Source organism: Grus americana, chromosome 6 (genome assembly GCF_028858705.1).
Source record: "Grus americana isolate bGruAme1 chromosome 6, bGruAme1.mat, whole genome shotgun sequence".
In the NCBI taxonomy this organism is placed as follows: Eukaryota; Metazoa; Chordata; class Aves; order Gruiformes; family Gruidae; genus Grus; species Grus americana.
The window spans coordinates 42,904,919-42,920,373 of NC_072857.1; the positions used below are offsets into that span (position 1 = coordinate 42,904,919).

At 44.1% G+C, this 15,455-nt stretch overlaps 1 protein-coding gene across 3 annotated transcripts in view; it reads right to left on the minus strand.

Annotated features, from left to right (window-relative positions):
* MCM3AP (minichromosome maintenance complex component 3 associated protein) overlaps positions 1–15,455 on the minus strand; it is a 32,432-nt gene that overhangs the window by 4,283 nt on the left and 12,694 nt on the right. For 2 of the 3 annotated variants that reach the window (XM_054829357.1, XM_054829356.1), the window contains exons 13-24: positions 15,339–15,439; positions 14,247–14,378; positions 13,541–13,654; positions 13,041–13,193; positions 5,339–5,536; positions 4,969–5,037; positions 4,248–4,382; positions 3,678–3,831; positions 2,948–3,206; positions 2,487–2,584; positions 1,009–1,399; positions 639–893 (exon numbers count right to left, since the gene is read on the minus strand). In XM_054829357.1, coding sequence (XP_054685332.1) covers positions 639–893; positions 1,009–1,399; positions 2,487–2,584; positions 2,948–3,206; positions 3,678–3,831; positions 4,248–4,382; positions 4,969–5,037; positions 5,339–5,536; positions 13,041–13,193; positions 13,541–13,654; positions 14,247–14,378; positions 15,339–15,439 — 2,059 coding nt within the window. The remainder of the gene's footprint in view (positions 1–638; positions 894–1,008; positions 1,400–2,486; positions 2,585–2,947; positions 3,207–3,677; positions 3,832–4,247; positions 4,383–4,968; positions 5,038–5,338; positions 5,537–13,040; positions 13,194–13,540; positions 13,655–14,246; positions 14,379–15,338; positions 15,440–15,455) is intronic. The other variant, XM_054829358.1, reaches the window with a different exon arrangement.

A 15,455-nucleotide genomic window follows, 5' to 3' on the forward strand; every position in this document is an offset into this window, starting at 1 on the left:
AGTAGCTTTAAGTTGTAATCTGTGTATAAAAAGGAGTGTTCAGCTGATTTACAGTTCAACAGCTACTAGGTTACTGGGAAAGACTGTAAAATCTTGCTTTATCTTGATTTTAAAAATTCTAGTGCCTCTAAATTCAGCGTTCAGTGGGTTAAGTAGTCACCTCATTAAAGGAGACTCCCTACGATGAGGCCACAGCATAGAAAAAAAGCCCACACACTTGAAATTGAAAGTAAACAGAATCAGAGACAAACTTCATTAATCCACGGAAGCACTCATTAACATTCTCGGGCCAGCCGAGATGGCAGGCTGCTCTGACCTCTGAGGGACCAATTCCTGGCCTTTTGAAGAATCTAAAAACCTACCGGGAGAGGTGGGCTGAAAGACTCTGACCATATTCCTCCACACAGAGACCAAAGTTTTTAATCATGAGTTCAAGTCAAGTCATAATCAACACCAAATACCCACTCCAAAAAACAGAAGGATGTGCAGTAAGCACAGCGTCATTCTACAGGAGGAGATCAAGACCATAGCTCCCTCCCTGCTACGTATCGCTCGTTGCCATGCATAAAGGCACCACTGTTGAGTCATTAAACACAGTTACGCAAGTATCATCCATGTTGTAGAAGGACACACAATACCTGGAGCAACAGGTAGTTTGGGTGGTGTCCAGTCTCTCAGTTTATGATCAATGCAGACTGCCAAGATATCATCCCAAGGGATCTCATCAACAGAAGGTCCATCTTTGGAGCTCCCAGAGGTCCTGGTTTTCCATTTCTGGTAAGTTTTGCTCAGCAGATTCTCCACTTGAGACTGGATCAGTGGTTGAGTATGGGAAGAACTAGCAATCTGAGAGACGTACTGAAAAATCATGTGGCAAACAGGACGCCAAGGAGCTATTGGAAAAAATAAATGGCAAGAATTTGTGACAGGCTGGTAGTTGAACCCAGCACGGGAACATCTGAGAGAACACCATGCCACCAAGAGGACACTGCAGTGTGAAGTACATACCACCCAATGGAGGCAGATCTAGGTACGGGATCTGGAAGGACAGCACAGCCTTTTTCAGCCAGGCCAGGTGATCAGGCATGTTCCACTGCAGGTGGGGCAACAACTTGTTACCCCCAGGCTCTGAAAACTCAGTAACAGGCCAAGACAAGTCATAAAGGTGCTCTGAGGATGCCACATCTGAAAGAAACTGCAGCACGCTGTTGTACAGCTCTATGATGACCCCAGGCTCCTGAGATGGCAGGCCAGCAAAACGCCTCTCCTTGCAGTCATGGTAGAAGCGCTTGCCAAATTCACTGTCAATCCCATCCTCAATGTACTCCTGAAGGGTCTGACTGCAGAGCTCAAGAGAGTCGGGGCACTGGGACACCAGCCAGCACACAGCCGCAGAGATCTACGACACACAAAACAGGGGCGGTTGGAAACCGCTCTGCAGCAATCAGGACACAGAGGATTCAATCCTGCAACCCTAAGTTTGACGTAGCACCATTCAAGATGCTATGCAGCAAAATACAAACAAATGAACTATCATCATCCCAATATTTGCAACAGTAGTTCTCCAACTAGATGGTCACAAACCAAATTTGCATGCAGGAGGCTCAGGAACAGACAGAAAGAGGCTGTTCACACCAGGTGCAGTCGTGCAGGGGAATTTCCTGCTGCAGGATGCTGGGGATGCCAAAAACTTATCTGGGGGAAATTGGTCAGATTCACAGATATTAGCCCAGGGTGACTACACCCAGAGAAGCCGTGTTTGATCCTGGTGGGCCTTGAACTGCAAAGAGATGCACACTGTGAGGGTTTAGGGGGGAGCATCACTCTGGACTTGTCTTGTTCTCACCTTCTTTCGTAGGCACCTTCTTCAGACACCTCGAGAAGGGAACACAGGGCTGGAGCTGCTTTGGGTCTGAGTCAACCTGGCTGCTCTTGGCCATTACCCTTCTCCCACCTTTGCATTTCAGGACTAGGAGCTTAAGGGTACAAAGGCTTACCCACCACTAGCACCTGTCTGTTAGGCAGCAACTGTACCCCTGCCACTCAATGACGGGAAGACAGACAAGAATGGATTTACCTAATCTACGTACTTTGGTCTCAGTGCAGTTTTCAGTATTACACAGATGAAAATATCTTTTATGTTGCAAATGCCACTGAGCTCTATTAAGTTAAAATAGAACAGTCAGGAATAATGGAAAAGTAGCAGAAATATTTAATTTCAGAATAGTTCTGGCTGATGTTGGAATCACTATTAACAAGCAAGTACCTGACTCCAGCAAATGTGTGTGTGTGAAAAAAAAATGGTAAAAGAGGTTTTTGGACAAAAACTATGTTACAGAAACTTCAACAGAAGTGATATCCCATTACAGAACACTCAGTTGCAATTTAAGCTACTGAGAACATCATCATTTCTTAAAAGGCATTAGTAATTGAGAGGTTAATGATAAACCAGTCAAGTATCTCTTCATGCAATGTGCTGTTCTTACCTTTCTGGTGCCTTGTAAGTCATTGATAGAACCTGGGAGCTCAACAATGGTGTAGTCTGAAACAAGCTGGGCTGAAATCAAGTCCTGCAGCATCAAACCTTAAAAATAAGAAAACCTGCCATATACACAGAGAAAGAACAAACGGGTATCTCCTACTCTGACCACACTCTCTGCACACATTCACAGCATCACTTCTCTCCTCCATCCTCACCTGCAGACTCTCAGGATTAAATACTGTGCCCAAAGGAAAACTGGAAACCAAAAGGAAATTAATCTCTTTCCATATCAATCAGTTCTTAAGGCCTCAGGATTTCTAGCAAAGCTTTGAGAAATACTGTACTTCACAATCCCTCCCTTTACTAGACAATATATTTGAGAGACTGCACTAGCTGCAACAGTTCTACCTGGGGCAGCCCTAAACATTCACATTGTTTTTTCAAGGCACAGAAATAATTACATACCTTCTTCTACTTCTTTCTCTGTGGCCTCCTCTTCTTGACTGGGGACTAGAACCACCAGGGGAACTATCGGGTGGAAAGGTTTGGCCTGAAGCAACTGTTTTAACTGCAGCAAAGCTGAAAGCCAATAAACATCATCTTCTGCAACATCTTCACTCCTAACTCGAGGGGGCAGGAGAAGAATGAGCCCGCTGGTTCCAAGCAAGTCTTTTTGCATCTCAACTGTATCAAGCTCAGAGTTGGACAGCGCACCATGTGCCACCTACACAAGTTACAGAGATGACAACAGTAATGTAGCTAAAGCTAAAACAAAGCTATTTTCGTACTGAAATCTGCAGTTTACTATCATTAGCATTCAGCTTTGACATTCGTTACCAGGAGCTCTACAAATCCTAAGACAATGAGTTATAAGACAAACATGGATGTGTGCAACAGATGCAGGTGAGCACAAAAGCACCTTCGGCACCTGATTTGGCATCAGGAATTGAGATGATTGAGGTTCTAACTACTGCACTGTATTCAGGCAGGTATTTACTCAGTTGACTGGAAACAAGGGAAAAAAAAAAAAAAAAATCGATCTTTTTTCAGACCTCTTGACAACCCCATCCCTCCCAGTATCATCTCCCTCTATCCAACTGGACACTGCCGGAAAAGCCTCCACACAACATCCACTGGAAAAAAGCACACCCTGTTTTTATTGCCTGTTAGGTATCATGGAATTGTTCTCACCTACCTTTACACACACACTGACTTTAATGCTTCTGCTCCCTTGCATGCCAGGAGAATTAAATAACGTCAGTGTTTGAATTCTGCCTTCTGTATGCAAAGCGTTTTTCTTCCAGCTTTTGTCTCCCATAAATTTGGCTTTCAACCAATCCACCAGTACCCTAGAAAACAAGAGCGAGCAGGTTTTTGGGGTATTTGTTTTAAAAAAATGGCATTTTAGAATTTCAGCACCAACACCTCTAAAACACCACAAGGCATCAGAACACCAACCTTCGCATTGTTTGGATTTTGCTAAATAGCTATTAAATGTCCTGAAATTATCCACACTCCTACATACCTCAAGGTTTTGTTTTTAGTATGAGCAAAAGGAATTAAGTGAAAAATGTCAGGAGAAAATACAGACTACTGCAGTAAGCTATAGCTATATTCTTTAGTGCTCTGGAGAAAAAAAAAACAAACTGGAAATTTTACATGGTATGGGGAAAAAAAAAAATACATCAAGGACTGTATCCTACTACTCTTCTTCTATTTGACTGCCCTGTTTGGGAAAGGAACCCAGCAATCAACTCTTACTTACATGTTGGGATCGTCCTCCGCATATTCATCATCATTTGGCAAAACCAATAGCACCTTCCAAAAAACCTGTTCTTGTTGAACTGGAATATGTTCGGTGATTAATGAGACAAGATCCAGAGGAGTCCAAGCAAAATCACTTAAAAGAGAGACAGAAGCAGGTGAAAAGGCCTCCCTGCTGCTCATTCCCACCTGGGAAACGTTTTTCTTGCTTTGAAAAAGTTACAATACTGTAAGTAGCTATGTCCAGTTTAAACACTTTAAAATTAGAGCTAATTCTTTAGATCTATTTCACCACAGACCAGATGCCTTCAAGAACTGCAGCTGCTAAATCTATTACAAGCCCTGCTTTAGGGATGGTGAACTACTTTACTTCCACACTGTTTCACTTTAAGCATTTACATCAATCCCTTCGTATTGGTAACCGCTCATTTACTCCTCTCCCCGTATACCCCATCCCAGGCACCATCCCATCCAGGTATGTAATAAAAAACCCATAATATCCATCAGATCCTTGAAGTTACACCTACAGCAATAGGATCAGATGGCCTAACGCTGTCATGAATTTATCTTCCAGTTTCCCTTATCTGGGAAATACTTCCAGAAGCCAGGCTGCAAGTGGACACTCGAGTCTGATTTGCCATTCCTTACCAACATTTTCGAGACCTCTGGTATGTCTGTTACAATTTGCTTAGAAAGAAAACACAGATCAAATGCCAATGTACCTTAACAATTGCTGGTAGAAGTGCTGAACTTTAATTTCATGCATTGTCTTGTTTCTCAGCCAATTCAATCTAGAAACAAGAGATTCTTGGTTGCAATTTTTCGTATAAAACGGATACTTTAACCTAATTTAAGAAACACTAAGACCTGAGAAGTACTGCAGATGCTTTAGAAAGTTGCCATTAATAAAAGAAGTTTTTTTAGGTTTGCAGTTTTTGTCATTGCATTTGCACAGAAAAGGTCTTTTTGGGGGTATTGGAGAACAAACAGTTTTGCAAAACCACAATGAAGGTTCAAAGAGGGCTACTTTGTAACTTACCTTCCAAAAAATCAAAGAGATTGCCAACTGCTGTCACTGTTAAGTATCCTTACCTCGTGCAAGAGACCCCCAACTTTCCTCCGTTCCCCAGGTTTACAATTCTCTTGCACAAGTTCTCCATGCTTATAGGCCACTCGGCACTAGGGGACAGTGCTTTCAGTTTATTTTTTGGATCCACACAACAGGGAGCGGCTGGAAACGCCCTCATTTGGCGTTTCAACTTTGTTCGAGCTGCCACTGCCTCCCTCCACCTTTGGAAGAGAACAGATAAATAGGTCACATCAATAAACTCTTCTGCAGACCAAACAGGTTTGATCATCTTCGCTCTTCAGACTGGATTGGGCTCTCAGACACCCCACAAAGCAACAGTCTGCCAGGGGCGAGTGCGTGGTGGTGCAGCGGGTTCGGGCCATATTTCTGCACTGCACACAGCCGCAAACTCACAGCTCAAACAGAGCACGAGAGGACAAGAGGAGACCTGCCATCTGTACGCACACACTGTCCGAAAGGGGCATCCACAATACAGACAACAGGGAGCAGCCTTCCGCTCAGCAAGCGGCACTTGCGCTCCGTAGCCAGACAGATCGCAGGAGGAGAACAGGGTTGCCCCTTCCATCTCTTCCCCTGCTCAGTTGTCCTAGCTGTGCTCCCCAGGCAAAAGTTCAAGCATAGCTTTGCTTCCCCATTTTCAGGGCATTTATTCCTAGCACACAGTGCATTTTACAGTGATCCCTTAATAAAGCTTCTCTGATATCTCAAGCACTTGCTGAAAATACTTTTGCAACACCTATTGCAGTAAGAAAGGTATGCCTCTTTTCTCTCTTGTTCTGCTTTGAAGGAACATTTTAAAAGGCAAATTCACCAGCAAGGAGAGGACATATAATAAAGCCTTTATCATTAGATGTTTGTGTGTTTTCCTCTGATCAAATGATTCAAAATGGGTGACATCTAACAGTGTTATAACACAAAAAAGCCAATTTATGAATCGAAAATTTTTTATTGTGTTTCCTCAAGTACTTTCAGTGCTTCTAAAAATATTCCTGCATCATCCAATTTCTTTGACTGCTGCATGTACACTTGTTTTACGTATCTTTAGGCTCCTCCTTAGTTTTCCCTATGCACTGAAGGCTGTTTACACACGCTCTGAATAGACACATGAACTCAATTTTAGGACAAGAACTCTGCAAGGGAAGGCGCTCCACAGAAAAGAGAGGAAGCAGCAGGTTAGTCTTTAGCGGTGAGAGATGCCACCTGAAGTACACTGTAGAAAATACAGAAGGTTAGCAATGAAATGATTATCATAGGACTGCCTGTTCTGAGAAAAATGATGAATATGTACATTTTGATTCTATATAACCTGTGTGTTGGTAATCACCTGCGTGCACGTTGGGTGGAGCTGATTCCCCCTGCATCCAGCGCTGCAATAAAGCAAACCTAGGGCAACTCACGTCTGGTAGATTTCTCATATCCTTCTACAGATGGCGACCCAGATGGGACCCTAGGACGCGAGAGGAAGGAGCACCAGCTAATTCTCTGGACAAACCCGAGACCAACACTCATTGCCGGCATAAAAATAATAGGTGAGTTCACCTAAGAGACTTGGACACGGGTGATTCCGGACAATACTGGGAGTACTCTTGTGTTTAAACTTGCTAAAGATTTGGTAAGAGGAAAAAGAAAAGAAGAAATGGGAAATACACCCAGCGTTGAAAGGGGGACGCCCCTTGCTGAGGTTTTGGAAAATTGGAATAAGGTTTATGGGGCACAGACTTTGCAAAAGAAAAGACTGATTGGGTTGTGTCAGGAGGAATGGCCATTCCTAACTCGAACTCGAGGGGGAGGACCTATGGATATTTGGCCTCCCAAAGGAACTTTTAAGCCCCGTAAGTTAAAATTTCTAAGGATCATGTTAGAAGATACTGCAAGTCAAAGTACTGATTATTGGTATATTTAGTGTGATTGGTCCTATCAAAGACGTAAGCCATCTAAACTACGGGTAAGCTCGCTTCCCTCTGCCCCTGAGGCCGAGGAAACTGACCTTCCCCAAGCAGGGATGTTTCCCATGAAATTGGATTACATCCCAAATCCCAGAGCAGGACCAGGAGCCCCTCCTGGTGTCCCTGCAGTGACTGCTGTGATGCGCCACGAACCTTGGAAACAAGGTGACTTGATCATGTGGCAAAGCAAAATGCCAAGATTAAGAGATGATGCAGATGGATGTGCACAAATGCTAGCTGGAATAGTCACTGATTACACACCTAACTGGAGTGACATGAAAACTTTGCTGAGAGAACTATTCCAGATGGATGAGCGAAATAAAATTTTTCAAAAGGGCCGAGAAATTGCTCGGAGAGGTCAAGGATTAAATCCCTGGCCCACTGAGGACCCCAAGTGGAATTTAGCCACAACCAATGGAATGCAAACTTATTAAGCAGCCATCGGGCAATTATTGGAGGCCATGCGGCAATGTGGTGAAAGAATTATAAACTGGACAAAGGTCCTTGAATGTAGACAAAAACCTGATGAACGTCTCAGTGATTACTGGACAAGATTGAAAGCTACCCTGTTGAAGTACGGGGGAATGACTAGAGAAAATTTTCAAGAACCATTGGCTATTAGTGTATTTGTGGAGCAGTCTTCTCCTGATATAAATAAGTATTTTAAAAAGCACATGCCTGGGTGGCAAGGGGAAACCCTGACTAAAATACTGAGTATTGCTGCTTTTGTTTTTGATGGTAGAGATGAAGAAAAACAAAAAAGAGAGAGCGAGAAACATAAACAGGAAAAGAAGCAAGAACAACAGGAAAAAAAGAGAAATCAGTCTGCTAGCTGCAACAATTACACAGAATTATCAACCAAGGGGAAGGGGCAGGGGAATTTCAAGGGGACCTCCAAGAGGAAGGGGACATGGGAGAAGGGCTCCCTTTCCTCCTTTCCCTAACCAATCTAATCCTAACATTTTAGAGTGTTTTTAATTGTGGGAATATAGGACATATCCAGCGGGAGTGCCCACTCCGCCCAGTAAGTGCTGGACGAGGATCAAATCCACTGTGTCCACCGCGCCCTCACTCACAACAGAAAAATAAGCTGAACTCCATGCTTGCCAAAGGACTGCGAAAATGTCAAATGAAGGAGTGAAGGTAAATGAGTATGGACAAATTACTGCAAAGGTAAACGGACTTTTTGTTGAATTTTTAGTAGACACAGGAGCAACTTTGTCCCTTTTGAATTCTGCAATCCCACAAACACTGATTTCTAAAGAAAACGTACTTATAAGAGGGGTTGTTGGACAAGAAATAAAATATGTTTCAACCCCACTTCCAAGTATCATTGCAGAAAAAATGGTATGGGGAAGATTTGTGATATCTCCTAATTCACCTGTGTCTTTGCTAGGACATGATCTTTTGCAGGAATTTGGTACTCAAATATTCCTTGCTCTGGCTGGAATCAAATCAATAATCATGGGATCAAAAATTGTGCAAATTCCACAAGAATAAGAATCAGCTTTTAAAATTCCAAAAGGACTTGAAGCAGTTCTCCGGGAGCTATGGGGCAGCTCTGGTGATGATATAGGATTATTGTTATCCGCAAAACCGGTAATAATTAAAAAAAAAGGGGTCACCTCCATCAATTAAACAGTACCCGATTGCAGATGAAGCTATTCCAAGTATTCAAAAAACAGATTGCAGTTTTCTTAGAAAAAGGAATACTCAAGGAATGCCAAAGTCCGTATAATACTCCAATCCTGCCAGTAAGTAAACATCGATTAGATAAGGATGGCTATCCAGAATATAGATTTGTTCAAGATCTCTGCGCAGTAAATGAGCATGTAATTTCCCCACACCCTGTTGTCCCTGACCCGAGTTTAATTCTTACCCAAATACCTGTATGGGCACAATATTTTACTGTTTTGGATTTAACAGGAGCAGGTTTTAGCATACCCATTGCTGAAGAAAGTCAATCGATTTTTGCTTTTACTTGGCAAGGGAAACAATTGACTTGGACATGCTTGCCACAAGGGTTCACTAGTTCACCAACTATTTTTTTCTCAAATTCTCAGAAAAGATCTAAGAGACTTAAAATTTCCTGGGAGTTCTATCTTGATTCAGTATGTCGATGATCTGCTACTAGCAAGCCATACGGCTGAAGATTGTATGCAGGATACTGAATATCTGTGCAGCCAACTTGCAAAAAAGGGTCACCGTGCATCTCTATCCAAACTGCAACTCTGTCAACAACAGGTAAAGAAGGATCTGGGGTTTATTCTTAACCCAGGGAGGGAGAGAAGTAGATCCAGAATGGGTAAGAGCTAGACAAGAAATTCCCAGACCAGTAACAAAGAAACAATTAAGGGGAGTTTTAGGACAAGTGGGATTTTGTAGGCCATGGATTCCTGGATTTAGTGAAACAGCGAAACCTCTTAATGAGGCAACGAAAAATGAGGAAGTGGATCCAATAGCTTGGGGTCCTGAACGAGAAAAAGCCTTTCGTGCATTAACGGGAGCATTAATGCAAGCTCCAGCTTTGGGGCTTCCAGACTATTCTAAGCCCTTTAAACTTTATTGCACAGAAAACAAAGGAATAGCAAATGGAGTCTTAGTTCAAACTTTAGGGCCACGTGAAAGACCTATAGCCTATTATTCTTGCACGTTAGATTCAGTAGCAAGAGGAACTCTGTTTTGCGTAAGAGCTGTGGCTACCGCTGCTGAGTTAGTAGAAAAAAGCTGGAACATAGTCTTGGGACATCCCCTAGCAGTCTGTGTGCCACATGAAGTTGAAATATTATTGAAGCGATATGCCGAGAAAGCACTTTCTCCACAAAGAGCGCCTAAATATGAACTAATACTTTTGCCTGCTGACAATTTAAGATTGGAAAGATGTAATACCTTGAATCCTGCCACCTTAATGCCACTGCCCACGGATGGAGAAAAGGATGAACATGATTGTGAACAGGTAATCAAAATGACGAGCAAACCGCGAGACGACTTGTGAGATCAACCTTTAGATGACCCAGATATGAACTTATTTACCAACGGCTCCTCCTATTATGAAGAAGGATGGAAATGTACTGGGTTTGTTGTTACCACTGAAACTAAGGTATCGTTAGCAGGACCTTTGCCTCCCACTTTAGGTGCTCAAGGCACAGAGATCGTCACCCTCACGAAAGCTGCACAATACGCGATCAGAATACAGGTTAATTTGTATACTGACTCTAAGTATGTGTTTGGAGTTTGTCATGCTACAGGAATGCTGTGGAAAGAAAGGGGGTTTCTCATGTCAGCAGGTAAAACGATCGCCCATGGTCAACAGATTAAAGAACTCCTGGAGGAGATTCAATTACTATCCGAACTAGCAGTGATAGATATTAAAGCACACACCAACCAAGAGAATCAATTGGCAAAGGGAATGCGCTCGCGCACCAGGCTGCAAAAGTGGCAGCCCAACAAGTCATCTTTGCGATGACACTGACCCATCAAGGGGAACTCGACCTGGAATTACCAGACATGCAGAAACCGTACGAGGAACTTCCCGAGGAAGACAGCCAGCTCTGGGAGAAGCTGGGAGCCGAACAGCAGAACGGACAATGGACTCCAGGGGGTAAACCATTACTCCCAAAAAAGTACTTAATACCGATGGCGCGATGGCACCATGAGAAAACCCATGGTGGACCTGAAAATACAGCCTCGAGAGTACAGAGATTGTGGGCAGCACCGGGGATTTACACTGCTATTAGGAGAGTTTGCGAAGGGTGTCGACTGTGCAAAGAGTATGCCTCTTTGAAAATTAAGACACCAGCAGGAAAACGACCTCCAGCAACATATCCTTTCCAAAAACTACAAATTGACTACGCGGAGATGCCTAGGGCTATAGGATATGCTTATTTACTTGTGATTGTCGATCAGCTTTCGGGCTGGGTGGAGGCTTTCCCACAACTCAAAAGAATGACTCGGTTAAAGCTCTGTTGAAAGAGGTAATACCTAGGTATGAAGTTCCTGAAATAACTGACTCAGACAGAGGAGCACATTTCTCTGCCGCAATTTTAGTGCAAATTTATCATTCATTAAATATCAAGATGCAATTGCACACACCTTATCACCCACAATCATCAGGGCAAGTAGAAAGGATGAACAGGATGATCAAAGACAAATTAGTTAAAACTTGTAAACAAACTGGCTTGAAGTGGCCAAAGCGCTAAATTTAGTACTTTGGGATATTAGAAACACACCGAGGCAACCACTAGGTGTATCTCCAGCAGAAGTTTTATTTGGGAGAGTTTTAGCAGTACCTGGAACTTATATTCCAGTGAAAACAAGCCTTTTGGATGGAGATGAACAGGTAACTCAATATTTGTTGTACCTGCAAAATTCTTTTATGCAATTGCAAAATCATGCTTATTGGTATGAAGGGATAACGCCTGAAATACAGGTACATAATATTCATTCAGGGGAATTGTTGACTGACATACATAAAATTTGGGAAGTTAGCTCTCAGATGCAACAAGTACAAAAGGGTGACACATCTTGGGGTTTTACTGAAACTGCATCATGATTGACCTCCTGGATTCCTGATTTATCGGTATGGCTCAAAAAGGGCGCTTGCCGTAGTAGCCTTAGTGATTATAGGGATTGTGTGTATAATAATGATTTTTCAAGGTTGTATAACCTGTTTTTCTAGTATAATAGCAAAATTGCAAGGAGCTTGGAGATATAAATAATTGCAGGGATGCAATAAAAACAAAAGGAGGGAATTGTAGAAAATATAGAAGCTTAGCTATAAGAAAACTTATGTTAACCAGAAAGCTACTCAAGGCCTAGAAGGAAAACTTCCAAAGGGGGAAATGTAATCGTGGCATAGAGGCCGTGAGACAGAAACTATAGAATGATTAGCTTGGAATAATTAGTTTGTAACCAAGGTAACAGGTAATGAAGCTAACTGACCATGGCAATGTACAATGCTCCTACGTTCCATATACAATTCCTTCCCAACCGGACAATAGGCCCGGGAATATTAATCTTATGAAGTAAGTTGTTACGGACAGGTGCACCCACAGCGAGGATACTGCGCGTGCCTGCAAGAAGAGGGTCATCCAGCAAACATCCTGACGACCACCAGAGACCCCTGAGGGCCACCGACTCAAATCACTGAGCATGCGTGACGGGGAGGACAATATGTAAATGAATTCCAAGAAATGATTATCATAGGACTGCCTTTTCTGAGAAAAATGATGAATATGTACGTTTTGATTCTATATAACCTGTGTGTTGGTAATCACCTGCGTGCACGTTGGGTGGAGCTGATTCCCCCTGCATCCAGCGCTGCAAGAAAGCAAACCTAGGGCAACTCACGTCTGGTAGACTTCTTATACCCTTTTACGTGCACCTCAACCTGGCTGCACTGGGGCAGCACGGGGGAAAATGAATCTCTGCCTTGGAGCACAAGAACCACTGAACACATAGCACATAGCCAGAAAAACAAGTGTCCAACAGAAAGAATGCAAGGAGAAATTCTTAGAAGTTTCTAGATAGAATGAAGCTGAAATCTCCTACCAAGCTCATTACCTCACTCTGACGCTCCCCTCCCCACATAAAGCTGAGTAACTCACTACAGGCTGGCAGTAAGACTGTACGTCTGCCCTTACAGAAGGGACAAGATGACAGCAAAAAGAACGCAACCAGACAGCAGTATTTCAAACTGTTAACCACCCCATGCCAGCACTCCCAAGGAAAGCAGCTGTGTCACAGGGTGGCAACTCACCGCTGTAAGTACTTGCAGAAACACTGGAGCTCCTGAAGGGTTTCCTTAGCAATCTGGAAAATCTCATCCTCCAGAAAGAGGTCCATGACGTGACCGCAGACTTCTTCTGAACAGCGGGCAATGCGGGCTTGCCGGTCTCTTTCTAAGGCACATCTAGTTCAAAACGAAACAAACCAACAGCTCTAGTGAGGTGGAGGCTACAGCAAACACCAGTACCTTTAGCTGAGGTGCAAACAGGGAAGACCATCACATTTAGCAAAGGAGAGAGATTTTTCACTCTTCTGCTCTATGGCCCTTCTAATTACATCCTGTAATCAATCAGAAGTCATTTAAGTTTTACACTGATCATGGGCTTCCAAAGAAGGGTCTACAAGAGAGCCCACAGCTGAGCGTAAGGGAAGCAGAGAAGGCCAAGCAAGAAGCCCACCACTCCCTGACAAATTCCTACCCTTAGGAAAGCATCCTACAGCAAAGTATAGCATACAATATCTTGTACGTACTTTAACTCACTGGTTGAAGCTTCTTGAACACTCTCCTTTATTACTTCTTCCATTAACTCCATACCCACCAACTGGCTCAACTGCTTTATTAACTGTTCTCTTTCCTGCTTTTGCCTGGAAGACAGAGAACAGATTTACACAAGTGGCAAGACAAGAGCAGCAAGATTTACACAAGTGAAAAGACTTACACTGGCAAACCTGTGTTAGTTACACAAGCGCTACACACAGTGTCAGACAGCTAATTCGCCTAAAATTGAGTTCCCACTAGCTGTTTTCTCTCTCTAAACAGCTTTGCATGGAGCCAGGTTTCCCTCAAAAATACAGGTAACAATGGGGTTATTTTATTCTTACCCCAGTAAGCTACAGACAACTAGCTCACTCGGAAGGAAAAATTCCTGCGCAGAGGAGGGACAGGATGCATTTCCCCCTCTGGAAGCTCTGGGTGAATAGAAGTTCCCAAAATTCCCACCCACCATTTTCTCAGTGGCTCTGTCAGGTCCCCAAAATACTGACCAGCAGATCACCTCAGGGACAGTCGGTCTGCATGATCCCCGGACAATTCAGGGCAAGACAAACTGAATGCTGTTGGCATAGCAGAAAGGCAGAGGGCCTGAGCACACGTGCAAGGACTCAGGTTGGCACCAGCTGCCATTACGTTGCCCACGTATACAGCCCACCCTGCCCCATGGCAAAAGCAGGGACTCACCTCTCTTCCTCCACTCTGCGCTTTTCCTCTTTGACACGCTCCCTTTCTGCGCTAAGCATGCTTCCAGCCACTTGTCTGAGGATCTCCCCCATCACTTCAGTCGCGAGTTCCTCCATGGTGGCCTCCGAGGTGCTGTGCAGAAACAGCGATTCTCTTTTCAAAGTCAGGAAGTTCTCATTCCAAACCCTATGTCTGTGCTTTTCTCAAGCACACCCTTGCTCCGTTGTGGTGGGCTGACTCCCGCCACCAGTCAAGCACCTGCACTGCTACCAGCTCGCTCCCTTCCCCACATTGTGACAGCGGAGAAAAAAGGAAGAACAAAGGCAAAAACACTTCATGGATGGAGATAAAGACACTGTAATAGACAAAGAGAAAAAAGCCACACTCACAGCCCCACCAAGCAAAGGCAGTCAGCCACCACCTCCACAGACAGACCAATGCCCAGCCAGTCTCCAATCAGTGGCCACTCTGGAAGCCAGAAAACCCCATTTTCTTCTTTCTCTAACCCAGTTTTATTGCTGACCATGACATCACATGGTACAGACTATCCCTTTGGTCAGTTTGGGTCAGCTGTCCCAGCTGTGTTCCCTCCCAGCCTCTGGCACAGCCCCAGCTTACTCACCGGGGTGCAGTGGCAAACAAGGAAGCCCCTGACACCGTGCCGTTCAGCAGTAACCAAACACTGGTGCTTTAACAACACCGGTTTGGTCAAACCCACGTGTATGACTACCAACTGCCTTGGAGGCAAAGTGCTATTTGAAGCAGGGTGGCAGCCAGATATGGACATACTCCTTTTGTCCCCTTTTGGGTACCTTCCCTTCCACAACACATTTTTTGTGGCAGCGGTGCAAGTGTCACCAAGGCAAGGTTTACAGAGGTTTGCAGTTATCCTTTCATTAGGCTAGCTGTGCGTAGCAGAGAGGTGGCAGACGCGTGAAGAAGGGTCTGCTTTCCCCCCAACCGTATCAGTAAGACAATCTCCACTGTAGACCTCGCCTTGCTTAGTTTTATCATCCTCAGACACAGTGCTGCTATGGCAAATGGCAGCTTTGATGACAGACTCCAGGAGTGCCAGCAATAAATGCTCTTTACCGGATGGCGGAAGTCACATAAGCCGCTCCTGCTCTGCCGACTTCTCTGCACTCTCCTTTGAGGACGTCCTGCACGAGCCCGTCCACCACTTCGGCAAGGTCCTACAGCACAGCAGAG